At 42.9% G+C, this 26,513-nt stretch overlaps 2 protein-coding genes across 2 annotated transcripts; one reads left to right on the forward strand and one right to left on the reverse strand.

Annotated features, from left to right (window-relative positions):
• Positions 1-746: 746 nt before the first annotated feature.
• Positions 747-1,409, forward strand: LOC119809273 (methyl-CpG-binding domain protein 3-like 2B). The gene has a single exon (XM_038322128.1). It carries the CDS (start codon positions 747-749, stop codon positions 1,407-1,409), a length of 663 nt encoding a protein of 220 aa, XP_038178056.1.
• Positions 1,410-4,895: 3,486 nt separating this feature from the next.
• Positions 4,896-24,712, reverse strand: LOC119809274 (vacuolar protein sorting-associated protein 72 homolog). Its single transcript, XM_042054692.1, is given in 5 exon segments — positions 4,896-4,969; positions 4,972-5,331; positions 5,580-5,663; positions 5,666-6,163; positions 24,616-24,712. Coding segments are annotated over 5 exon segments (1,113 nt in total).
• Between the last annotated feature and the right edge of the window lie 1,801 nt (positions 24,713-26,513).

The raw sequence follows: 26,513 nt of genomic DNA on the forward strand, positions 1-26,513 counted from the left end.
ATTGTAAGAGAAAGACTGGCATTTCCAGCAATTCCGGCCCTGTCTACATCTCAGTAGTGGAGTCTTTCTGACAAGCTCTAAAGCCATGGAGGGACCTTCAGGAAACTCATTTCCAAGCCAGCCTTTGATAGTGAGTACATAATTCATACTAATTGTAGAATATTCATTCTTGGTCTTTTTCTTTATATTTAACCCTTTTTATTTTAATGCATAGTTGTAATTGGCACAAACTGATATCTCGTGGAAAGCTGTTAACTACTTGTGAAAATTTGCTGGAAGAAATTTAAAATGTACTTCATCAGCTCATAATGACAAGGCGTCTTTCTGTGGAATGCATTGCTGGATGATTTTCATCCGTGCATGAACATCCAGAGTGTTTCTGCATAAACTTAGATGGAGGGAATCTGTATGTAGAGAGACCCCTAGCTTCCTATCCGTAATAGTCCCGTGAGTTAGAAGTTCCTGAAGCCCGATGACTAGAGTCTTTATTGTAGTAACATTGGGAACCCAGCACAAATTGTAATTCTGGGCCCCACCCTAGATATTTTTGGGTGACAGATATTTGACATTTAGAACTTGTCACAGATGACTTCAGCCCATCCTGTGATCTGAGACCCATTTCTTCAGAGGAAAGGGGTAATAGAAGATCCACCAGCTGAGAAAATTCTGCATAACTCTTAGTAGGTCCCATCCTCTGTGTTGTTTACATTTTTCTTTCTTTTTTAAAGGGAAGGCTCACAAGAAGTATGATACCTCCGAAATTACAGAAGAGGATCGGGGCTGTCCGGAACAAGGACAAGAGCAAACGCCGAGCTAGGGCAACTTCTCCTATGAGGATGACTAGTTGCATCTTCAAAAGTTCTGTGACCAGAATAACTTCCCATCCTGAAAATACCACCAGGCACAGGCAAGAAGAGATGCTGGAGAAACCCCAGCAGCTCTGTGCATTCAGGAGACTGCAGAAATATTGCATTGAAGACGGTACAGGGAATCTACTAGGTCCACTGTGTTTTTCAAACCCTGCAAAAAGAACTGCACGAGGGAGGCAGGCTGGAGCCATCGTGCCTAGTGGTGTCAATGGTGTGCACACTGCACAGTTCACCTCTGTGCAATCCCCGAGGTCAGAAGGGACAGTGCGAGAGGCTCTTGAGCAGTCGCCATCTCCATCCTACAGTCAAGGGGTGACAGGGCCAATGGCTCTTGAGCTGTCGCCATCTATTAACATTCAACAAGTAACTCCTGCGGATATCCGGAGACAATCCCGGAGGGTGATGAGGGCCAGGAGGAGACTGGCAGCAGCCTTAGAATTAGACAGGATTGCCAGGCAGGAAGAGAACATGGAGGAATCGCCTGATGATGACGAAATGGAAGAAGCACAGGTGGAGAGCGTGAGCATGGTGGACTCATGAAGGAACTTCCTTTTACTTGTAGGCCTTTTGGGGTTTATTTTGTTTTTTGAGATAGGTTTACTCTGGATCGCCCTGGCTGTCCTGGAACTCTGGACATCAGGCTGGCCTTGACCCCAGAGCCTCCAGGATTTTGGTTTTAAATAAAGGCTTGCACCACTACCGCCCATAGCCTTAGTTGTCTGTCTTGATATAACAATCCTACCCTGATGATGACATACCTAAATCCCTCCCTTTAAAGCTCCTTTTAAACGGTAAAACTGTAACCAATAGTGTTTTTTATTTTTTCCTGTTATTATTTTTCAAGGCAGGCTTTCTCTGTGTAGCTACCGAGCCTGTCCAGGAACTCACTCTTTAGACCAGGCTGGCCTTGAACCCACAGAGATCTGCTTGCCTTTGCCTCCTCAGTGCTGGGATTATAGGTGTGCACCACAACCTCTTGACCTGAAGACTATATCTTGATAATACCTCCTACTTGTTACTCTCTGATTGCAAAAGCATCACTAGGTGAGCATTTCTGACTCAATCAATGTTGCCGCAACATTTTGTCATTTGAGGTACCACCTCTACAGTGCTCAGAACTTTTTCCTTCTTTCTCTCTCTCTCTTTCCTTTTCCTCTCTCTCTCTCTCTCTCTCTCTCTTTCTTTCCTTTTCTTCCCTCCCCTCTCCCCATGCCCCTACTCATCCCCCTCCCCCTCCCCCTCTTACTTTCCTTTTTTCCTTCCTTTCTTCCTTCTTTTCCGAGACAGGGTTTCTTCTGTGTAACAGCCTTGGCTATCCTGCACTAGCCTGTGTCGATCAGGCTGGCCTCAAACTCAGATATCCGCCTTCCTCTGCCCTCCTGAGTACTAGGATTAAAGGCGTGATGCCTCTACCACCCGGGACAAAAAAAAAAAAGCCTTAAGTAAGTTTGCAATTTTGTGTTGGACTCAGTTCATAGCTATCCTTAGCTACATGTGCCTGCATATTGCCTTGGGCCATAGGGTGGTCACAGCTGTCAGTCACACTGCTCCAATGATGTTCTGCCACACCACAGCTCAGAAACAGAGAGCTAAATATAGATTTGAACTTCTGAAAGTGATCAAAAATGACAAATAATCTATCTTCCCTCCATTGAATCATCTAAATTTGTCACAGTAGTAACCTAACTCATAGAGTAGGTTTGGGAGGAGCCAGAGTGTTTTGGATGACTGAATGATCTTTGAAATTGTTAGCAGTGGTGAGTCACAGGGTCACACAGTGAATAAGAAGGAAGGAGTAGCTGTGCCTCGCACCTCTTAGCACAGGTTCTGCAGTTGACTTAGACAGTCCCTTCACCATTTCCTTGGGCTTTGCATAGGAAATACTCCACCCCTAACCTACAGTGGTTTTCTTTAGGTGTCTGCCACGCTCTTGTAGCCCCTCCCTTTTCTCCTTGTAGCAGTAGGCAAGTCCAGTCCCCTAATGGTCAACCAAAGGATAAATTTAGTCTCATCTAGTCCCTTCCTGCCTGACTCCTGGCACACAGGCTGCCAAGGGGTTGTAACCTCCCCCCATCAACCTGTAAGAGCAAGAACTCCATCTTTAGTTCTCTACAAACATTAGGGCTGTTCCTAACGACAAAAAAGAACAAGTGAATCTGATCGGTTGGACTGAAAAGCTTGTATTGTATGTCGATTGACAACTGAAGGAACATTTTAGGAAAGGCCCTAATCTTTGGAATTCTGACTGTTGAAAACTTCTAACTGTAGCTTGGCAACAAATGTTTGGGATATTTGGTCTTAAATCATTGCTTCACTTGGCATTTGGGTCACAGATTAGCTCCAGAATCTGTTCTGTGGCCCTGATTGATCAGCACTACCCCACCCCACGCACGCCCTCCCCTATTTTATTTGTGATTCCCTATATTAAATTCTGCTTTGCTAAATCTTCCTGTGTCTGTTTGGGTTGATTTGGAGCCTCAGACCACAATAATGGAACATTTGAGTGTTAAATGCTTTCTTCTATGCCATCAAGTAAAATTTTCTTTACAGGGTAAATTGCCATGCCAGCAATTATTGTTTGTAATTCCATGAGGGTCCTACTTGGGTTGTACCATCTTAAACTTTAGGGAACCAGGGATTTATCTTTGTTCTTGCATTTTCTTGGAATGATACTCCCACTCCAACTTTCACACAAAACCACAGGTGGAAACAATTCCTAGGATTCAAGTGGGAGTATCAATACTTGGACATCACCCAAGGATTACAACAGAATGGATTCCTGGGAAAGAATATGAACTCTCCACTCAGATGACCCAACTGGACAAAGGATACCACCTGAGGGTTTCCCATCTGCCTAGTGGTACCACAGGAGCTGCTGCCTCACAGATGCGTGCATATACCCAGCAACCTCTCTATCCCCACACTTGGAATGGGACCTTTCATTTTTTTCCCTCCAAGAGCCCTTAGAAAGATTTGTGAGAACATTTTTCTTTTTAAAGCCAAAAGTGATTACGTTTTTTTCCCCCACTGAAAGTTGTAAGCCCCACGAGGACAAGTATTTTCTGTACCTCTCTGTTGCATTAGACCCTGCAGTGTTCTGCAGCTGGTTTGATTTTGAAGTGTTAGCACCTAGCTTTATTGTCTCTCTGCCTTTTGTGATTACTACTTTTGTGTCTTGTACCTTGTTTTTGAAGTATGTAAATCTTTTGTAAATATTTTTTAAAATGTACTATTCTTTTAAACTTCATTTTGCATTCCAGCACAATTCTCCTTTCCACCCTTCTTCCTGCTCCCTTTCCTTCCCCCCAGCCCAACTCCCATCCACTCCTCACTATGGGTTAGGGTGTTATGCCCAAGTTTCTGGTCTCCAAATGAATTCATGGAGCATAATTTCCGATGCAAATTACATGAGGGTTTTTAATGATATTCAAACTCAATTTGGGAACAACACCTTTCTAGCACCCCAGCAGGATGGGTGCAGAAAATGTGGCAGGGAGCCCTGGGAGGTTAGAACTTTTAAAGGGCAAACACCATAATCAGGGGAGTTCATGTCCTGTAATCTTGGGATTGAGTAAGGATGTTCTGAAACCACTGGTCAGTTTTTGTGTGTGAAAACCTAACAAAAAGCCATTTATAACTGACAAGGTATCTTCAACGACAGGAGGCCTCCTAGGAACATCTGGACCTCGTTAAATTTTATGACCCTGCTCCTTAGCTTCTTACTTGGCTATATTTATGGTATCCTTTTAAATTCTGCTATCACAGCACATTTCTGAAGCTGAGATTGGCCATCCCTCTACCCCGCAGCTCATTATATGGCTTCAGATGAAGCACCTTCTTTATTTTTATTTATTATTTTACTATTTTATTAGAATTTAAAAAATAACAAAACAAAACCAGAAAAACTAGGGAAGGAAATTATTTAAAACAAAACCAAACCCAGAGCAAATATGAGCAAGGACAAAGGGAACGGCGGACTTGTGAGCCCAGGTAGGCAGAAGAAAGACTTTTCTAAGGAGCAAGCATCTATTTGATGACAATTTTCTGCTGCAGGGCCCTAGGCCTAGAACCAGGTAGTGGCTCAGGGAGCGGGGGACCATGCCGAGGGCTGAGGCAGTGGGTGGCACTCCATGGGCAGTGATGTACTTCTTGTATGCCTCACGAATGATCTTGAAGGCTCGAGCAGTGACACAGGGTATGTCTGTTACCAGATTGCGGTACAAAGCTGGACGGTGGGTCACTAGGCAGACCTCCTGAACAGGGACCTTTGGGGATCGTCCTTGGGGGAACCACTCTTCAAATGTTGCATCATCACTAAATGTGATGAAGGTGATGAAGGTGAGTGAGCAGTGAGCAGGAGCACAGGCAGCTCCATTGGCCCAGGGCACTTCTTCTTCTTCTTCTTCTTCTTCTTCTTCTTCTTCTTCTTCTTCTTCTTCTTCTTCTTCTTCTTCTTCTTCTTCTTCTTCTTCTTCTTCTGCTGCTGCTGCTGCTAGCTGCTGCGATGCTGCTGCTGCTGCTGCTGCTGCTGCTGCTTCTTTCTTCTTCTTCTTCGTTCTTCTTCTTCTCTCTTCGTCTGGCTATCTCTTCTTCTTCTTCTTCTCCTTTCTCTCTTCTTCTTCTTCTTCTTCTTCTTCTTCTTCTTCTTCTTCTTCTTCTTCTTCTTCTTCTCCTCCTCCTCCTCCTCCTCCTCCTTCTCCTTCTTATCACGAGTGCTGGGATTAAAGGCGTGTGCCACCACCACCCGGCTGTGAATCTGCTTCTTTTTGTCGGCCTCAAGCCTTTCACAGGTGAGTTCAGCTCTTCTGTGATCTTGGCCTCCCTGAGCAGTTCTTCCTGGGTGAGTGGTCCATCACAGTGGGGACCCTGTCCCTGCCTCTCTTGAACCCGAAGGAAAGTCTGTCGCGTGTGCTTAGCTGTAGACTGATGCATAGACTTCCGACTGTCAGAGCCATCTTCCTGTAGCTCCAGGGGCAGCAGTGTCTTCTCCTCTCTGGCCTTCTGAGAGCTACCTGCTGAGGTTCTGACCTTTTGAGGCCTCAAGCTTTTTAGAGTCTCCTTATAGGCTTTGGTGACAACTCTGTGCTTCCTTCTTGGCTCTTCTGCTTCTCCTTCACTGGATGGTTCATCTCCTTCATCAATGTCAAAGTCAGAGTCTACCTCATCCTCAGTATCAGACTGGTCTCCCTGATACTCATCATCTCCAGATTCCTCTGTGAAACCCCCGTAAGTTGTCTGGTAGAACTCAACTTTTTCCTCGGCTTCCAGGAGCCCGGAAAGTCGGTTCCCAGTGACTTTTGGTCCGGCCTCCCACCAAACTCATGCTGCCCATGGAGACAGTGCTGCCCCCGCAGCCCCTAGCAACCGGCCAGGTTCCAGGCGATCAGCGCTCCTGAAGCACCTTTTGTGTGTGTGTGTATGTGTGTGTGTGTGTGTGTGTGTGTGTGTGTGTGTGTGTGATGGAAGGACAATCCAGTGAATACTGAATGCGCCCATGTTTATCTCTTATGATCTTTAAATACCCCAAGAAAGGTGAAGAAGGAAAAAAATTTAATCATGATATGAGGAACAAAGTGATTACCATTTTAATATATAAAACACCAAGTAGGCACATCCTAAGTCAAGGTATTCTGTTAGTAGCCACACCTTAATTTAAATCTGTTGTCAATAGCCTTGTAGGAGCAAGACTAGGCCTGAACTCTCTAACCTTTAGTTGAGAAGGAACAAGATCCACTTCTGTGTATCCCAAACACCAATTAACCACACCCTACGTCAAGATATCTTTGATAGTAGCCATACCTTAATTAACTCAAATCTTCTGTCAATAATGGCCAATAACCTTGAAGGAACAAAGCTAGGCCTGAACTCTCTGACCTTTTGTCAAGGTAGACTGGATTCACTTTTGTGGGCTCCCACAAGCTATAAGAACTAGTTAGAAAGAAGTCTAAGCTATGGGCTGAACTTTTACAATTAATAAATCTCCATGTCATGATTTGGAAGCTGGCAAGAGGGACAGAAAAATCTTCATATACTGAAGTACAAGAAAAAGACCTTAAAACCAAATATATGAAAACGATAGAGGCCCTTAAAGAGGAAATGAATAAATCCTTTAAAGAAACCCAGGAGAACACAGTTGAAGTAAGTTAATAAAACTCTTCTGAAAGTAGAAATAGAAGCAATAAAGAAAACACAAACTGAGGGAATTCTGGAAATGAAAAAAATCTAGGTAAGTGAACAGAAACTACAGATGGAAGGATGACCAACAGAATAGAAAAGATAGAAGAGAGAATCTCAGGCATTTAAAATATGATAGGAGAAATGAATGTATCCATTAAAGAAAATGTTAAGTATAAAAAATTTCTGTCATAAAATATCCAGGAAATCTGGGATACTCTGAAAAGGTCAAATCTAAGCATTTTAGGAATTTCAAGGAAGGAGAAGAATCCTAGATTCAAGCCAAGAAAATACATTTTTGTGTGTTTGTTTGTTTTTTGTTTCTACATCCCAATACCAGCTTCCCCTTTCTGTCTCACACCATCTACTGCTCCACTGTTTCTCTTCAGAAAAGGGCGGACCCCCCATGAATATCAGTAAGCCTTGATGTACCTCCCGTGGTAGATCAAGTCTCACTGAGACTAGGCACCTCCTCTTTTATTAAGGTTGCACTAGGCAATCAGGTAGGAGGAAAGGGTCCCAAAAGCAAGTAACAAAGTCAGAGATAACCCCTGCTCCCACTCTTAGGAGTCCCACAAGAAGACCAAGTTACAGAAGAGTGCCTAGATCAGTCCCATGTATATTCCTTGGTTGTTGACTCAATCTCTGTGAGCCCCTACAGGCCCAGGTTGGTTGATTCTGTGTTTTTTTTTTGTGGTGTCCTTGACCCCCATGGCTCCTATAATCCTTCTTCCTCTTCCAAAGGATTCTACCTAATGTTTGACTGTGGGTCTCTGTATCTGTTTCCATCAGTTGCTGGATGAAGCCTCTCTAATGACAGTTGGGCTGTGCGCCAAATTAAGAGTGTAAATCATTAGTAATCATTTCATTGACTTTTTGATGGAGGAGGGTCATCTGTCTATGTGTTACTTTCATTGGTTAATGAAGAAACTGCCTTGGTCCTTTAATTGGACAGAAAATTAGGTAGGTGGAGTAGACAAAACAGAATTTCTTTCAGGAGAAAGAAAGCAGAGTGAGGCAGACATCTCAAGCAGACACCATAGCTCTCCTCTCCGAGATGGACGCAGGTTAAGAATCTTCCTGGTAAGATACCACCTCATGGTGCTACAGAGATTACTAAATATGGGTTAAAGCAAGATGTAAGAGTTAGCCAATAAGATGCTAGAGCTAATGGGCCAAGCAGTGTTTAAAAGAATACAGTTTCCATGTAATTATTTTGGGTGAAGCTAGCCGGGTGGCGGGACACAGCCAGCTGTTCATTCTACAGAGTGGCACCCAACGTGGTAACTAAATCCACTTAAGAACCTGAAAAGGGCTTAAAAAGGAGAGAGAGAGAGAGAGAGAGAGAGAGAGAGAGAGAGAGAGAGTTTAACACAGCTTTTTGCTGTTTGTTAGGACGTGCCATAGAGAGCTTTCTTGTTTCAGCAATAGCAGCAGAAAAAAAAAAGCCATGGTTACTTTAAAATGTGTCTTCCTGGGGCTGTGCTGCCAGTGCAAACTCTGCCTTTAAAGCATTTCAATGGCTTTTATGGGACTGGATGTTTGTGTTCCCACTCAGGATCAGAAAGAAAGTACTCTGAGACCATGCCAATGGCTCAGCGCTCCCTGCCTGCACCTGGGCAGAAGGCCGAATCAGGCTTAGGCAGGCAAGAGAGCATGGTGGATTTCTGCCGACACAGAGAGATGTTTCCAGGTAGTGCAGGGCTCTGCATATCAAATTTTATTGTAACTTGGATGAAAAGAGTTTCTGGGTTGCACGCTTAGTCTCAGAGTTAAAATGCTGAGTGCGGCTCCTACCTGGCAGCCCCAGAGCTAGTAGAAAATGGTACATCCAGAACCATTTTTTTTTTGAAATTGGAGAGCCAACATCCAGAACAGCCCAGCACTCTGCAGCCCAGAGCCGCAACTGAATGAGTCACAAGTGGCTCAGGCTTTGCTCTGCCATGCTGAACTGTGCTGGTCTCAGGCAGGAACTATCATAATTATTATAATAACAGTGCAGTTAAGGTTTAGACTGGGCAGTAAACAGGTGGTACCGTATTACCTCTACATAGTGCAACTTAAGATTTTAAGAAGTGCTTAGCATTTTAAGAACTGCTCCTGGATAGTAAAAAAAATTACAGATTCACAATAGGACAGATTCAGACATAAAATACTTTTAAATGGGTCACAATATTGGATGAATTTATATAGGCTTTGGAGATAGAAGAAAAAAATATAGAGAGAATAAAGTTAATGCCTTAAAAAGGGGTAAAGTCTTTAAAGAGACAGAGTACAGATAGCTATAGATTAAAGGAAGTAAAGAAAAATAAGCCATGTAAAAATGGAAAATTCACAGAGAGTCTGGACTCTTTGTATTATTGTGTTTTCTTTGAATTTTTTGACTGTGAAGGAGCTAAGTACAGAAAAACATTTCATTGTATGGGCTGCCAAACTAAACCAACATATATGTTCTAAAGGTATCTTGACTTAAGAATTAGGATCTAAGAATATGATGCTTTGGAGAGGGTCTTCTTTTGTTTTCACAGAGGATAAGACCCTGTGGATTGCTTCTATTCCAATTTGGTAAGATAGACCATGCCCTCCTGAAAGGTTGCTGTGAACACCCTCAAAAAATTACTTCATTCAAGTGACAACTGAGATGAACCTAGCACACAGGTTATAAACCATAAAAGACCTAAATAACAGTGCCCCCATTCAGCACGAAGCAGTTTGGAGAGAAATAACTGTGCCCATATTCCCAAATATTGTTTTATTTTAATTTTTTTCTTTATTATTTCCATCTGCTCCCCTCTTCCTCCTCTTCCCTCCCCTCCCCTCCACCCATACCCCCCCTCTCCAGGCCAAGGAGCCATCGGGGTTCCCTACTCTATGTTAAGACCAAGGTCCTCCCAACTCCCCCCAGGTCCAGGAAGGCGATCATCCAAGCTGAGAAGGCTCCCACAGAGCCCTTCCATGCAGAAGAAAAAAAGCCCATCGCATTTGTCCTTGGCTTCTCAGTCAGCCTCCACCGTCAGCCACATTCAGAGAGTCCGGTTTGGTCTCATGTTCCATCAGTCCCATTCCAACTGGAGTTGGTGATATCCCGTTAGTTCTGTCCCACCTTCTCCATGGGTGAACGCACCCCTCACGGTCCTGACTTTCTTTCTCATGTTCTCCCTCCTTCTGCTCCTCATCAGGACCTTGGGAGCTAAGTCCAGTGCTCCAATGTGGGGCTCAGTCATTTTCTTCATCTATCGCCAGGTGGAGGTTCTATGGTGATATGCAAGAAATTCATCAGTATGGCTATAGGAACTGGCCTTTTCAGGCTCCCTCTCCTCAGCTGGCCAAGGAACTAGCTGGGGGTGTTTCCCTGGAAACCCGGGAACCCCTCTAGAGTCAGGTCTCTTGACAACCCTCAGATGGCTCCCTAAATTAAGATATATGCTTCCCTGCTCCCATATCCACCCTTCCTGTATCCCAAGCATCCCATTCCTCCGAGCTCCCCCCATTCTCCCCTTCACGATTTTCTCTCCCCATCTTCCCTTGGCCGCATCTCGCCCCACCCTCAAGTTCCCAACTTTTGCCCTGCGATCGTGTCTACTTCCAATATCCAGGAGGAATACTATATGTTTTTCTTTGGGTTGACCTTCTTATTATCTTCTCAAGGATCCCGAATTATAGGTTCGATATCCTTTAATTATGGCTAGAAACCGATTATGAGTGAGTACATCCCATGTTCATCTTTTTGGGTCTGGGTTACCTCACTCAGAATAGTGTTTTCTGTTTCCATCCATTTGCATGCAAAATTCAAGATGTCATTGTTTTTTACTGCTGAGTAGTATTCTAACATGTATATATTCCACAGTTTCTTCATCCATTCTTCCACTGAAGGGCATCTAGGTTGTTTCCAGGATCTGGCTATTACAAATAATGCTGCTATGAACATAGTTGAGCAAATGCCTTTGTAGTATGATTGGGCATCTCTTGGGTAAATTCCCAAGAGTGGAATTACTACTAGGTCTTGGGGTAGGTTGATCCTGAATTTCCTGAGAAACTGCCACACTGCTTTCCAAAGTGGTTGCACAAGTGTGCATTCCCACCAGCAATGGATGAGTGTACCCCTTACCCCACAACCTCTCCAGCAAAGGTTATTATTGGTGTTTTGGATTTTAGTCATTCTGACAGGTGTAAGATGGTATCTCAAAGTTGTTTTGATTTGCATTTCCCTGATAGCTAAGGAGGTTGAGCATGACCTGAAGTGTCTTTTGGCCACTTGAACTTCTTCTGTTGAGAATTCTCTGTTCATTTCAGCACCCCAATTTTTAAATGGGTTAATTAGCATTTTAAAGTCTAGTCTCTTGAGTTCCTTATATATTTTAGAGATCAGCCCTTTGTCAGTTGCAGGGTTGGTGAAGATCTCTTCCCAGTCAGTAGGCTGCCTTTGTGTCTTAGTGACAGTGTCCTTTGCTTTACAGAAGCTGCTCAGCTTCAGGAGGTCCCATTTATTCAATGTTGCCCTTAATGTTTGTGCAGCTGGGGATATACGTAGGAAACGGTCTCCTGTGCCCATTTGTTGTAGAGTACTTCCCACTTTCTCCTCTATCAAGCTCAGTGTGTTCAGATTAATATTGAGGTCTTTAATCCATTTGGACTTGAATTTTGTGCATGGTGATAGATATGGATCTACTTTCATTCTATAGGTTGACATAGAGTTATGCCAGCACCATTTGTTGAAGATGCCCTCTTTCTTCCATTGTGTACTTTTGGCTCCTTTATCAAAAATCAGGTGTTCATAGGTTTGTGGTTTAAGATCCGGGTCTTCTATACAATTCCATTGGTCGACTTCTCTGTTTTTATGCCAATACCAAGCTGTTTTCAATACTGTAATAGAGTTTTAATAGCACTGTAATAGAGTTTGAAGTCAGGGATGGTAATGCCTCCAGAAGTACCTTTATTGTATAAGATTGTTTTGGCTATCCTGGGTTTCTTGTTTTTCCATATAAAGTTGATTATTATCCTCTCAATATCTGTGAAAAATTTTGATGGGACCTTGATGGGGATTGCATTGAATCTATAGATTGCTTTTGGTAGAATTGCCATTTTTACTATGTTGATCCTCCCAATCCACGAGCAGGGGAGATCCTTCCATTTTCTGGTATCCTCTTCAATTTCTTTCTTCAAAGACTTAAAGTTCTTGTCAAATAAATCCTTCACTTCCTTGGTTAGAGTTACTCCCAGATATCTTATGCTATTTGTGGCTATTGTGAAAGGTGATACTTCTCTGATTTCCCTCTCTGCTTCTTTATCCTTTGTGTATAGGAGGGCAACTGATTTTTTTGGAGTTGATCTTGAATCCTGCCACGTTACTGAAGGAGTTTATGAGTTGTAGGAATTCTTTGGTGGAGTTTTTGGGGTCGCTTATGTACACTATCATATCATCTGCAAATAACGAAAGCTTGACTTCTTCCTTTCCAAATCGAATCCCCTTGATTCCCTTATGTTGTCTTATTGCTATTGCTAGAACTTCAAGCACTATATTGAAGAGATAAGGAGAGAGTGGACAGCCTTGTCATGTTCCTGAATTTAGTGGGATGGCCTTGAGTTTCTCTCTGTTTAATTTGATGTTAGCTGTCGGCTTGCTGTAAATAGCCTTTATTATATTTAGGAATGACCCTTGTATCCCTAATCTCTCCAAGACCTTTATCATAAAGGGGTGCTGAATTTTGTCAAATGCTTTTTCAGCATCTAATGAGATGACCATATGGTTTTTTTCCTTCAGTTTATTTATATGATGGATTACATTGATAGATTTTCGTATATTGAACCAGCCCTGCATCTCTGGGATGAAGCCTACTTGATCGTAGTGGATACTTTTTCTAATGTGTTCTTGGATTCTGTTTGCCAGTATTTTATTGAGAATTTTTGCATCAATGTTCATGAGTGAGATTGGCTTGTAATTGTCTTTCTTGGTTGAGTCTTTGTGTGGTTTAGGTATCAGGGTAACTGTAGCTTCATAAAAGGAATTTGGCAGTGACTCTTGTGTTTCTATATTATGAAATACCTTAAGGAGTATAGGTATTAGGTCTTCTTGGAAGCTCTGGTAGAATTCCGCATTGAAACCATCTGGTCCTGGGCTCTTTTTGGTAGGGAGGTTTCTGATAACAGTTTCTAATTCTTCGCAACTAACAGGACTAATTAGAGCATTTACCTGGTCCTGGTTTAACTTTGGTATATGGTATTTATCTAAAAAACTCTCCATTTCTTTTACATTTTCAAATTTTGTGGCATACAGGCTTTTGTAGTAAGATCTAATGATTCTCTGAATTTCCTCTGTGTCTGTGGTTATATCCCCCTTTTCATTTCTGATCATATTAATTTGCGTGTTCTCCCTTTGCCGTTTGATTAGTTTGGCTAAGGGTTTGTCAATCTTGTTGATTTTCTCCAAGAACCAGCTTTTTGTTTCATTGATTCTTTGGATTGTTTTCTGTGTTTCTATTTTGTTGATTTCTGCCCTCAGTTTGATTATTTCTAGTCTTCTACTCCTCCTAGGTGAGTCTGCCTCTTTTTTTTCCAGAGCTTTCAGGTGTGCTTTTAAGTCACCAATGAGTGCTTTCTTCGTTTTCTTTAAGTGGGCACTTAGTGCTATGAACTTTCCTCTTAGCACTGCTTTCATTGTGTCCCATAGATTTGAGTATGTTGTGTCTTTGTTTTCATTAAATTCAAGAAAGACTTTCATTTCTTTCTTTATTTCTTCCTTGACCCAGGTGTGGTTCAGTAGTTGAGTGTTCAGTTTCTGTGAGTTTGTGGGCTTTCTGGGGGTAGCATTGTTGTTGATTTCTAATCTTAATCCATGGTGATCCGATGAGACACAGGTGGTTACTAATATTTTTTATAACTGTGGAAGTTTGCTTTGTTACCAAGAATATGGTCAATTTTTGAAAAGGTTCCATGAGCCGCAGAGAAGAAGGTATATTCTTTCCTATTTGGGTGGAATGTTCTATAGATGTCTGTTAAGTCCATTTGGTTCATTACCTCCATTAAGTCTTCCAATTCTCTGTTAGGTTTCTGTCTGATTGACCTGTCCATTGGTGAGAGAGGAGTGTTGAAGTCTCCAACTATTAGTGTGTGTGGTTTGATGGCTGCCTTGAGTTCTAGAAGTGTTTCTTTTACATAAGTGGGAGCTTTTATATTAGGGGCATAGATATTCAGGATTGAGACTTCTTTCTGAAGGATTTTTTCCTGTTATGAGTATAAAGTGTCCCTTTCCATCTCTTCTGATTGATTTTAGTTTGAAGTCAATTTTGTTAGAAATTAGTATGGCCACACCGGCTTGTTTCTTAGGTCCATTTGCTTGATAAACCTTTTCCCAACCCTTTACTCTGAGTAGGTGTTTGTCTTTGTGGTTGAGGTGTGTTTCTTGTAAATAGCAGAATGTTGGATCCTGTTTTCGTATCCAATCTCTTAGCCTGTGCCTTTTTATAGTTGAATTGAGTCCATTGATATTAAGTGATATTAATGACCAGTGGGTGTTAACTCCGGTCATTTTCTTTGTAGTAGAGTTTGTGTGTTTCCCTTCTTTTAGTTGTGCTGGTGAAGGGTTGCTAGATGCCTGAGTTATTGTGGGCATTGTTGGACTCCTTGGTTTGTGATTTTCCTTCTATTACTTTCTGCAAGGCTGGATTTGTGGCTTCGTATTGTTTAAATCTGTTTTTGTCCTGGAATATCTTGTTTTCTCTATCTATGGTGAATGCAAGCTTTGCTGGGTATAGTAGTCTAGGCTTGCATCCATGTTCCCTTAGTGTCTGTAGCACATCTATCCAAGCTCTTCTGGCTTTCATGGTTTCCATTGAGAAATCAGGTGTAATTCTGATAGGTTTCCCTTTATATGTTATTTGATCTTTTTCCTTTGCAGCTCTTAATATATGTTCTTTATTTTGTATGTTTTGTGTTTTGATTATTATATGGCATGGGGATGCTTTCATTTGGTCCAGTCTATTTGGTGTTCTGTAGGCTTCTTGTACCTTCATACGAACATCCTTCTTTTGGTTGGGGAAGTTTTCTTCTATAGTTTTGTTGAATATGTTTTCTGGGCCCTTGAGTTGTAATTCTTCTCCTTCTTCTACCCCAATTATTCTTAGGTTTGGTCTTTTCACGGTGTCCCAGATTTCCTGGATGTTTTGTGTTTAGAATTTGTTAGATTTGTTTTGTTCCTTAATTTGTGAATTTATTTCCTCTATAGTATCTTCAGAGTCCAAGATTCTTTCTTCCATCTCTTGTATTCGGTTTTTGTCTCTGAAGTTTCTGTTCGTTTACTCAGAATTTCCATTTCCAGTCTTCCCTCAGATTGTGTTTTCTTCATTACCTCCATTTCATTTATCAGGTCTTGTACTGTTTCCCTTACCTGTTTGATTGCTTTTTCTTGTTTTTCTTGGGTATCTTTGAGAGATTTATTTATTTCATCTACCTTTTTGTTTTTCATCTCCATTTCTTCATGGCAGTTTTTTACCTCCTGTTTAAGGTCCTCTATCATTTTCATAAAGTACTGTTTAAGCTCAGTTTCTTGTATTTCTTCTGGGATAGGGTGTTCAATTCTTGTTGTTTCGGGATGTCTGGATTCTGGTGATGTCATGTTGCCTTTTATGTTGTTGGAGGAGTTCTTGCATTGGCGCCTGCCTATATCTTCCTTCAGATAGAGCCAGGAGGTGCTTGGCGTCTTAGACCAATCTTTGCTGTGACTGAATCTGGGTGGATCTCCTCAATGTCAGAGCAGGAGCTATTCCTTGCGGCACAATCTGAAGGAGCTGGCACTCCCTTGCAGGAATCCTTAGACCTGCCTGGAGGCCAGAGTCTGACCCCTTTGGGTGGATGGCCTTAGTACAGGAGCAGGACACCTGAAAACACTAGGAAAGGCTTAGGAGAGGCAGGGACATAAGAAACAAAGAGAAGCCTGCAGTGGGAGCTGGGGGAGGGGGTCTGTGCTCTCTTCCAGGGCATGTTGCCCCAGGGTCGCACTCACTTACCAGTCCAGATGGAACTCCAGGGCACAGGATCAGGGATTCCAGGCAGCCCAGCCCAAATATTGTTGATAACTGTTCTTTTACATTTAAAGTGGGATATGATATAGATATGAATAATTTGCATTGCTATGCATTTTAAGGTCAATTTTTTTATATGTATATGTATTTCTGATATTGATTAAGGTATTGTGATTGTGTAGTTCATTTAAAAATGTAATGTATAATTAGGAAATATAGGTTGTTAATGGATAATCATCAATAATAGTCAAGCTTGTAGTCATGTTAGATTTTATAGATATGTAGAGATATATTTCAGTTAAGTAGGCATTCTTCATATCTTTCAAAGACTACAGAATATGGCATTTTAAATGTTCTTAATAATTTAGGGCTTTTCATGACAATGAGACATGTCTGCTCCTGGCAGCACCAATCTACTTCAAGAGGAAGATGGGCATCGAAGATGCTCCTTCTGGAGTTTGATAGCCATTTGGGCAAGAAACTGCTCTTGCCTGGACTGTTGCATAAACTGGACACAGAGAACCCTCAGAGAGAGGACTGCTGAACTTGCCTAAAGGTGACATGGTCTTTTGGGGTTCCTGATTCGTGAAAGAGTCTGCAAGACATTCTGCAGGACACATCAGAAAGTGACTGAACTGTCTTTGGAATTTCCTGCTTCATGGAAATGTCTGCTGGATACTATGGGCCTGTAGGCCGAAGATGGATGCCCCAATGGTACAGAGGAACTTTGGGTGACTGTCCAGGCAGTGAGATATCTCTGTCATTTCTAGAGTTTTGGAAGTTGCTTATTTCTTGTTTAGTTAGGTAATATTATATCCTTCTGGAGTCTTTGATGGAGTTGAAGAATGGATAGTCATAGTTTTAGTTTTCCTTAGTTATGATAAAAGATAAAGTAGATATAAATATTGTAACTAATTCTTGCTTGATAACTGTTTTGTTATATGTAATTTTACTATGTTAAAGTTAAAGCCTTTCTTTTTTGTTTAAACAGAAAAAGGGGAAATGATGGAGGAGGGTCATCTGTCTATGTGTTACTTTCATTGGTTAATGAAGAAACTACCTTGGCCCTTTAATAGGACAGAAAATTAGGTAGGCAGAGTAGACAGAACAGAATTTCTTTCAGGAGAAAGAAAGCAGAGTGAGGCAGTCGCCTCATGTAGGGCCCGGGTCTGCCCTTGTTCCTGGGGCTCACCTTGAGGACGGTTTCTGGTCAGATGACTAAGCATCCTGTTTGTTCCTGTGCTCCCTCTGCCCCGCCTGGTGATTTGTTGTAGGGCATTATTGACTCTATTGTTGGTATGGTAATTTCCCACCTGCCTAGGTGGGAGTCCTTGTGCAGCAGTTAGATATGGTAATTTCCCACTTGCCTGGGTGGAATTCCTTGGGCAGGAGTGGGGTATATAAGATTTTCCCCAAGGCTAAATAAACGGCATTCGGCTGATCTCCTTTCGAATGACCCAGGTCTCTTTGTGTGTTCTTTCAATCTCCAGGCCCTTGTCCGACTCGCGTAAGGTACAGTGGCGCGCGAACTGTACCGAGGGGGTAACACAGAATCGGGTGTTACAATTGGAGGCCCCGCCGGGATCATCAGCAACTGCAGTCGGAGACCCATCTGCGAGATCGGGAAGTAGGGATTCCTGAGAGGTCACCCTCGGAAGTCTGGCCAGCAGGTAAGAAATTGAGTGGTGAGGGTGTATTGGTTATGGGTGCAAGTAATTCTGTTCCAGTGTTAAGGGGCCGGTTAACAGGCCAGTTGTTAAGTCTTTTGGAGATACAACACACCGGTATTAAAGTTGAGACAGCACAAGAGATCGTTAAGACGGTTTTAGAGTTTAGTCCCTGGTTTCTACATGCAGGGGGTTTTAATATTACTGATTGGGAGCAGGTAAAGGCTGACCTTCAAAATGCTCTAAAAGATCGAGGGCCAGAAGAATTCCCCATAGCAATATTTTCGCTATGGCGCTTAGTCAGAGATGCTCTTCTCAGTGATGATGTTAAAGTAAAAGAGCAATTAGAGAATTTGAACAAAACCCTTGAGGAGATTCAGGAGGTAGAATCTGTGAGTTCTATTAAGAGTTTTGAGGAACAGGAAGTTAAGAGTATTAGAAGGGATATAGAACAGGAAGAAGAAATTTTAGAAAAGGAGATCGCACTGATAAAAAGGAAGTTAGAAAAAGAGGAAAGGAAGGAAGCAAACAGAGATGTCTCCATGAGACCTCCGCCACAAAATACATTTCTTGACACTTCAAATCCTTATACCAGTGCTTCCGCCCCTGTAGACTTAGAGGCAGAATTTGAGAGATCCAAAACAGATTAAATAATCTAAGTAGAGAGAGGCAGATTTATCCTGTTGTGGAAATTATTGATCCGCAAGGACAGAGGGTCAGGCAGCATAACCCCCTGGCCTTTAAGGATATTAAGCAGTTAAAAGAAGTAGGTATGGACTATGGAGCTCATGCTCCTTTCACTATAGCTTTTTTGGAATCCTTTGCAGAACTCAACCTTATACCCAATGACTGGATGCAGCTTTGCAGGGCTTGTCTTTCACGGGGAGATTATTTGTTATGGAGAGGTGAAATGCAGGAAAATTACAAAAAGACTGCACGGAAAAATGCCGAGGCGGGTTTTCCCCAGCATAACCTTGACAAGTTAACTGGTGAAGAACAGTATGCTGGTTTAGCAGCACAGATTGCATATGATCCTTGTCATATGATTTTTGTCAAGAGGTTTTACGCCCCCATAGAGATGGAGATTTAAATGACTTTATCAGGTTAGGCAGGGACATTGATGGCACTCACGTGATGGGTAGGGTAATTGTTTCTGCCCTTAAGGAAGGTCAAAGTGAAGCCAGGTTAAGGAATTGTTTTCAATATGGAAGGTCAGGACACAACAAAAGGAACTGCCCTGCAGGTAAAGGGATGGTTAATCAGCCCAGGAAAAAAGCCAGGTGTAGTGGCACGTGCCTTTAATCCCAGCAACTAGACCCAGCTACTAGAGACAGAGACTGGTGGAACTCTATGAGTTTAAGACCAGCCTGGTCTACAGAGTGAGTTCCTAGAACAGCTAGAGGCAGGATGCATAGTGACATCCACTTCTCCCTGGAATACTCTTATCTTTGTTATTAAGAAAAAGTCTAGTAATGGAGGTTGCTGTAAGATCTTAGAGCAGTAAATAATTATGGACATTCTACAGGGAAATCCAGACCCAACCTCCTTTCGTGAGTTGACACCTCAGGCAAGGAAATGTATTACTTTAATTGAGAAAAAGCTTGCCTCTGCTCATACTCATTATATTGACTATAGTCAGCCGTTGCTATTGATAATTTTTCCCTCTCAGCATAGTCCTACTAGAGTTTTTTGGCAGCAAGGACCCATCCTACGGGTACATGAACACGTGTCACCTGTAAAAATTGTTATCTCGTACCCATCAGCTGTGCTACGTGTTATTCAGAAAGGGTATAAACTTAGTTTGCAAACCTTTGGAATGTTACCTGATAAGGTTATTACGCCTTATACCCAGGCAGAAATAACTTGGTTACAAAATTTTGCTGAAGATTGGACCTTGTTTTTATGCACTAATCCCTGCAAGTTTGATAATCATTATCCTTCTGATAAGTTGGTCACCTTTTTCAAAAATCATCCGGTGTGTTTCCCTAAAGTTATTTCTTTGCAGCCTCTGGCAGGGGCTCGGAATGTGTTTACTGATGGATCTTCCACAGGGAGAGCTGTGGTAGCCTCCCCTCCTGATTTTGATATTCAGCCTGTTGATACTAAATCTGCTCAGGTGGCTGAATTGATCGCTGTTCAAATGGCATTAGAGAAATATGCTGATATTCCATTTAACCTTTTTACTGATAGTCAGTATATAAGCAAAATTCTTGCACCTTTGGAAACTGCAGCTTATATTGCCTCTGTATCTCGAGTCCAGACGCAGTTATTGGCTATTCAAACTTTGCTTTGGGCCCGGTCTGTTCCCATTTACGTAGGGCATTTACGGGCTCATACTGACCTCCCTGGTCCCTTGAGCGAGGGGAATGCATTGGCTGATCAGCTTACCCGCCAAATTTGTGCGGTTAGTCTAGAATCTTATGAAGCTGCGGAAAAAGCTCATAATCGTTTTCATCTCAATGCTGGGTCGTTAAGATTTCATTTTAAGATATCTAGAGAGCAAGCCACTGATATTGTTAAAAAATGTTCTCTGTGTACAGAACTTTTAACTGTTCCTCATTTGGGAGTTAATCCTCGTGGGCTTGCTCCTAATCATTTATGGCAAATGGATGTTACCCATGTTCCTTCTTTTGGGCATTTGCAATATGTTCACGTAACCGTGGATACATATTCTCATCTTATTTTTGCCTCAGCTCATACAGGAGAAAAATTACGTGATGTTAAAAGTCACTGTCTCCAGGCCTTTGCCTATATGGGAGTTCCAAAAACTATAAAAACTGATAATGGGCCAGCCTACACCAGCTCTGGCTTTACTAAATTTTGTTCTGACTTTTTCATTTCCCATAAAACGGGAATACCTTATAATCCTCAAGGACAAGCTATAGTGGAACGAGCGCATCGTACGCTCAAAGCCTATCTGCATAATACAAAAAAGGGGGAATATGGTTCCACCCCCAGAGACCATTTGTCTTTTATTTTATACATTTTAAATTTTTTGACTGTTGATGCTCAATCTCATACCGCTGCTGACCGGCACTGGCGGCCAGATTCTTCCAGGATGCCTCATGTTAAATGGAAGAATCTAGCAGATGGCACCTGGTATGGTCCAGATCCTGTACTGGTGTGGGGAAGAGGGGCTGTTTGTGTTTTCCCACAGGATGCTGACAATCCAATATGGGTACCTGAGCGTCTGGTGCGTGCTGTGGATTTTCCCGTCCAGAAGCCTGAAGACAGGACAGAGCCAAGAGATCAAGTAGATACTGGCTTGTCAACTGAAGAGTTGCTGGGATCCTGAGGAGCTAGCTGTGGTGGTCCGAGTGCTAAGGACCTATCTACCCATCCCGTGATAATGCAGCCATTGCTGCGGCTGCCAGAGCAGCTAGAGCTGCTGGATTTTCCATTAGTCAGTCAGTTGCTTCTGCTTGCACAATGGATACCCTCTCAGGGCAGGTTGCAAATGCCTTGGCCATTCAAATTGAGCTAAATTTACAAATGAATATTGCAGTTAATTTTGCTATTGGTTGTGGTTAAAGTCCACTGCTAGGTTACAGTAAAGGCTTATTGCTGTTTTTCGTGGACCCTGGAGTATACAATTTACTAATTGGCTCTTGAGATTATTCTAGTTTAATATACCAGGGTTCCTTTCACCAGTGCTGAGACCTTACTTAAAGGACTCCAATTTGGGCAGACTTATTAAGCAGGCACAGTCTCCTAAGGAATGCTTATACGCACTGGAGCATCATCTTCATGGTTTCATGGTGCCAGAGCCAAAGGCAAACTCAGGTCAATGTTGCCACGTGGCAAGTCCTCTTAGCAATTGCCCCAGAGAATCTTTCAGCACAAATCTGGCTGAACTCGGTGTTGGGTGACTAGTGAGCCAATGACGGGAAAGGTTTTTGGGGGGCTACCCCAACCTAAGACAGGAAATGTGTTTTGACCTGAATGCTTTCCCATGACGGGTAAGGGGTATTGCCTGACGTCCAATGCCACCCAAGACAGGCCTAGTCATAATTTATATAAAAGGGAGACCTGTAGGGCCCGGGTCTGCCCTTGTTCCTGGGGCTCACCTTGAGGACGGTTTCTGGTCAGATGACTAAGCATCCTGTTTGTTCCTGTGCTCCCTCTGCCCCGCCTGGTGATTTGTTGTAGGGCATTGTTGACTCTATTGTTGGTATGGTAATTTCCCACCTGCCTAGGTGGGAGTCCTTGTGCAGCAGTTAGATATGGTAATTTCCCACTTGCCTGGGTGGAATTCCTTGGGCAGGAGTGGGGTATATAAGATTTTCCCCAAGGCTAAATAAACGGCATTCGGCTGATCTCCTTTCGAATGACCCAGGTCTCTTTGTGTGTTCTTTCAATCTCCAGGCCCTTGTCCGACTCGCGTAAGGTACAGTGGCGCACGAACTGTACCGAGGGGGTAACACAGAATCGGGTGTTACAGCCTCAGGCAGACACCATAGCTCTCCTCACTGAGATGGATCCCAGTAAGACACCACCTCGTGGTACTACACAGATTTCTAAATATGGGTTAAAGCAGAATGTAAGAGTTAGCCAATAAGAGGCTAGAGCTAATGGGCCAAGCAGTGTTTAAAAGAATACAGTTTCCATGTAATTATTTTGGGTAAAGCTAGCCGGGTGGTGGGACACAGCCCACTGCTCATTCTACAACTTTTTTTTCCAGGCATGTTTGGTTCTATCCTAGGTCTCTGGGTCCTGGCCCTCGGGTGAGTTCCCTCTCATACTATGGGCCTTAAGCTGGGTCAGTCATTGGCTGGTCGCTGATGGGAGCCACAAGTATTATACAGTAAAAGTACAGCTGATAGATCCATAGACAGAGCCACAGGAGTATGAGCTGGTGGAGAATCTGATTTGCAAAGTACTGGGGACACTTGTCTTTTGGATAGTTACTGTCATTTCTGTAGAAATCTTGTGAAATCATGATGTTTCTCCCTTCCATAATGGGATTCATCCCAGGATATCCCAGCAGTGTGTAAATCATTCTTTAAACCTGACTTTTCCTGTAATGGCAACTGGATACCTTTTTCACACCATGGGGCCCTGGTGTGAAAGCATTCACTTAGCCAAACCTTTGTTCTAATAGTCAAATCTACAAAAAGCTAGACCCCACAATTATCCTTATTGACAGGCCTCGTTGACAAGAAAGGAGCTTTGAGCAGGAGACACTGGGCAGAGAGACAGTACGTCTGTTCTTATTGATAAACAGGTCTGGGTGGCCCTGAATTCTCTAGCAGCACACACAGAAAGGTGTAATCTACTAGTCTTTACTCTACCCTCACAAGCTATTCATATTCTGTACTTACCTTCACCTTTCATTTGATACAAGGTCTTAGTCTAAAAAGTCAACTGTTTGTACCTTTACCCCTAAAATATACAGGAAAAAACCTGGGGTCACTAAACCAATCCCAGAGAGAGAAATTCATTCTCATCTGGGTGTTAGCAGATACAGCACCAGGATGATTGGCCTGGGGGTTGGGGAGGGTAAACTCGAACCTAATGTTCTCTGTATCTTCCAGGAAGCTGAAGCACCTTCTTTAAAATGGAGTCTTCAAAGTCAGGTCCTCACAAGGGTTCCCATGGAGCGCCAACAGAGTCTGGTACATTATTGCATTAAGGCTGAGCATGGCATCCCACCATAGGGAATGGGCTCTAACAAGCTAGCTCATGCACCAGGGCTAGATCCTGGTCCTACTGTCAGTGGCCCCTAAGATAGTCCAAGCTTCACCACTGTCTCCCACACATGGAGGGCCTAATTCAGTCCCATGGAGGCTTCAGACCTGTCTAGAGTTCATAATTTTTCACTAGCTTGGTTTTCGTAGATTTCTCCGTCATGATCTTGACTTCCCTTGCTCATATACTGCCTTCTCTCACTTTAGTACTGGATTCCTGGAGCTCTGCCTGGGTGCTTGACTGTGGATCTCTGCATCTGGTTCCATTAGTTACTGGATGAAGGCTCCGTGATGATAATTGGGTATTCACCAATCTGATAACAGGGGAACTCCAGTTTGGACACCCTTTCCACTATTGCTAGTAGTTTTAGCTGGGATCATCCTTGTGGATTTTTGGGAATTTCCCTAGCATCAGGTTTTTTATCTAACCCCATAGTGCCTCTATCAAGATATATCCCCGCCCCCTACCATCCAGTTCCCTTACTTTCTCATCCCTGTTCCCCTCCTCTTTACTGCCTCCCCTAGACCCCAGTTTACCCAGGAGATCTCATCTAATTCCCTTTCCCAGGGAGATCCATGTGCCCCTCCAAAGGTCCTCCTTGTTGCCTAGCTTCCCTGGAGCTGTGGATTGTAGTAGTTTCATTAGCCTTTGCTTTCCATCTGATGTCTACTTAGAGTACATCTTATCTGAGTTTCCTAAGGGTTTAGGACTCAGCAAACTGACACACTCTCTGACTTTGGGAATTTCATTGGCATTGCCTCTTTGGAAATCTTAGAAAAGAGGTTTTGTTATAGGGAAATTGACTTGCTAAAGGTGTGAATTGTATAACAATAAAAAAGTCCTTTTCTAAGCTAGACCCAGTCAGATTGCCAGAGGCTGGCTTCCCTGTAACAGGAAAGGGTAAAAATCATCCTGGATTGTGGAGCCAAAATTATCTCAGGGCCTGCACCTCGAGGCCTATAGGACAGAGAAAAGCCAGGCTCCAGTTCAGACCCCAGACTTCAAGGCCTGTAGGACAGAGTTTGAGTGAGGATGGGCCAGCGGGAGGTTTGGCTGGAGGTACCCTTCCATCACAGATGTTGCTTAGCCTTTATAAGTGGATGCTCACAGTAATAAACAGCTCCTGCTTTGACTCAACTCCCTATTGTGACTGATTGCCCTGTATTGTGGAGCTGCAGAATGGGCCGATAGTGCACTCACCTTTCCCTGGGGAATAAGGAGGCTCAGGAAGCCTAGCACTGGAGTGCTCTGTTTCTTCTTTCCTTAGACCTGCATGAAGCCACACGGGATACAACATCTACCCTTCTCACCAATTAGCCAAATGCATCAGATTATGAAGCTGATCTCCTACCAATGGGATAGGAGGCAGTCAGCATTATCATTAGGGATAAGTGGGCTGGCTAGTCAGGTTTGGGCTCTTTGCATCTTTTCTACAGAAAGAACTGTCTCCCTGAGACATTTGCTTTGCTGCTATGTCTTCCATGTGACACAGATTATTTGTTCCTAACAGGAAGAATCTCTGAAGGCTTGTTCTTTAAAAGCTTGCTCTTTAAATTTACTAATATTAATTTTCCTTAATAAAAATATTATTAGAGTGTGTGAAGTGTGAGTACAGGTGTATGTGCACCAGGGTGAACAGGTAAAGGTCAGAGGATAACTCTGGGTAGTCAGTTCTCTCCTTCTATGGTGGGTTCTGGGGATCAAACTCTGGTCATCAGGCCTGCAAAGGAACTGCCCACACCCACTAAGCCATCTTGTTAAATCTGTCCCGTTTGTCACCCATTATTTCATGAGTCCTAATACTCATGAGGACTTTAGTGAAAGCTCAAGCACCCCTGGACTCATGCATGAGTCAGTCTAGGTGGACTAACTTTTTTTTTCTTTGTATTCCCTTAGATTACGAAGCTACCAGGTCAAGGAAGAATGAGTAGATAGACTATGCCAACTCAGTTTCTCCACTTTCCCACTTAGACTGATGTCCCATTGCTATCACAATAGCACATGCTAGGCTTCCAGGGGGTCTTTCATTTCTTGTTTAAAAGTCTTCCCTAATTCAAGCAGCTCAGATGTTGTTTTCTGTATGAGACAACCAAGACACCCATCTGCATGCCAGTACAGATTTTCTTCTATATTAAAGGTCAGCCTTGTAGGATATCTTCTATCACTTCTACTTTTCTTTCCTTACTGCTCAATTCTTTCCACGGACTCCAACTTCTGTGATCCCACGAAGGCGTCTTCAGCACAGGTCTAATTAGCAGCCTTTTCCCCTTGGATCCAGCCTGCTATAATAGCAGTCACACCTGTATTTCACCCACTCTCTCATTTCCACAATTTCCTGCTAAGAGTACAACACTAACAGGCAGCAGTATCATGCTTTTCTCCCTGCGATTCTCCTATTACATGGACACGTTTACTATGGGCAGGCAGTATAGCCTGTTGTCTTTCACCACCCACACGAAAGCGCACACAACCGTCATAAACTGTTTGCAATCTGGTCCCACACCACCACTTCTGAGAATTGCCGTATGTTCTCCAGTCCATTGACATTTTTACCAGTTACCCAGTCTCTTGTAGTGGACTCCAGTAAGGTGTGCCACCCCACTCCATGCAGAGAAAGACTATTCCAATTAGTGTTAACTGGCAGCTTTATAAATTCAACAGTTATCAGACATGAGAATTTCAATTGAGCTCTGTATGGTATTTAAGATGTGCTCCTGAACATACAGAGCTCATGCAGCTAATCCTCCCAGAGAGATATTTGGTTCTGTCCATCCCTGTATGGCTGCCTTTTTCATGCTGTATGATTTTCTCTGGAGATGTAATTCCCCAGACAGGGTGCAAGAGCCAAATTAAGGAAACAATTCCATCAAGCCTGGCTTGGAAAACCAACGGATTACTCAAAGTTACTTGAAGGAGTAGGGATGACTCAGAGGTAGCTGTAACACCAAAGCCCCTATTCCTACATAATAAGCTGCATCCTTGGGGTTCCCCTCCCAGTTTATTGGCAGTTCCACACATACAGCAGCAATTATTTACTACTATTCATAACCTGGGGGATGGCCCTTGAACATTTTGAGTCCTGAAGGTTTGACAAGTTT

The sequence above is a fragment of the Arvicola amphibius genome, chromosome 3 (genome assembly GCF_903992535.2).
Source record: "Arvicola amphibius chromosome 3, mArvAmp1.2, whole genome shotgun sequence".
In the NCBI taxonomy this organism is placed as follows: domain Eukaryota; kingdom Metazoa; phylum Chordata; class Mammalia; order Rodentia; family Cricetidae; genus Arvicola; species Arvicola amphibius.

Bases quoted from the DNA above. Each gene is read 5' to 3' on its own strand.
- LOC119809273 (XM_038322128.1), top strand. From the start codon at position 747: ATGATACCTCCGAAATTACAGAAGAGGATCGGGGCTGTCCGGAACAAG.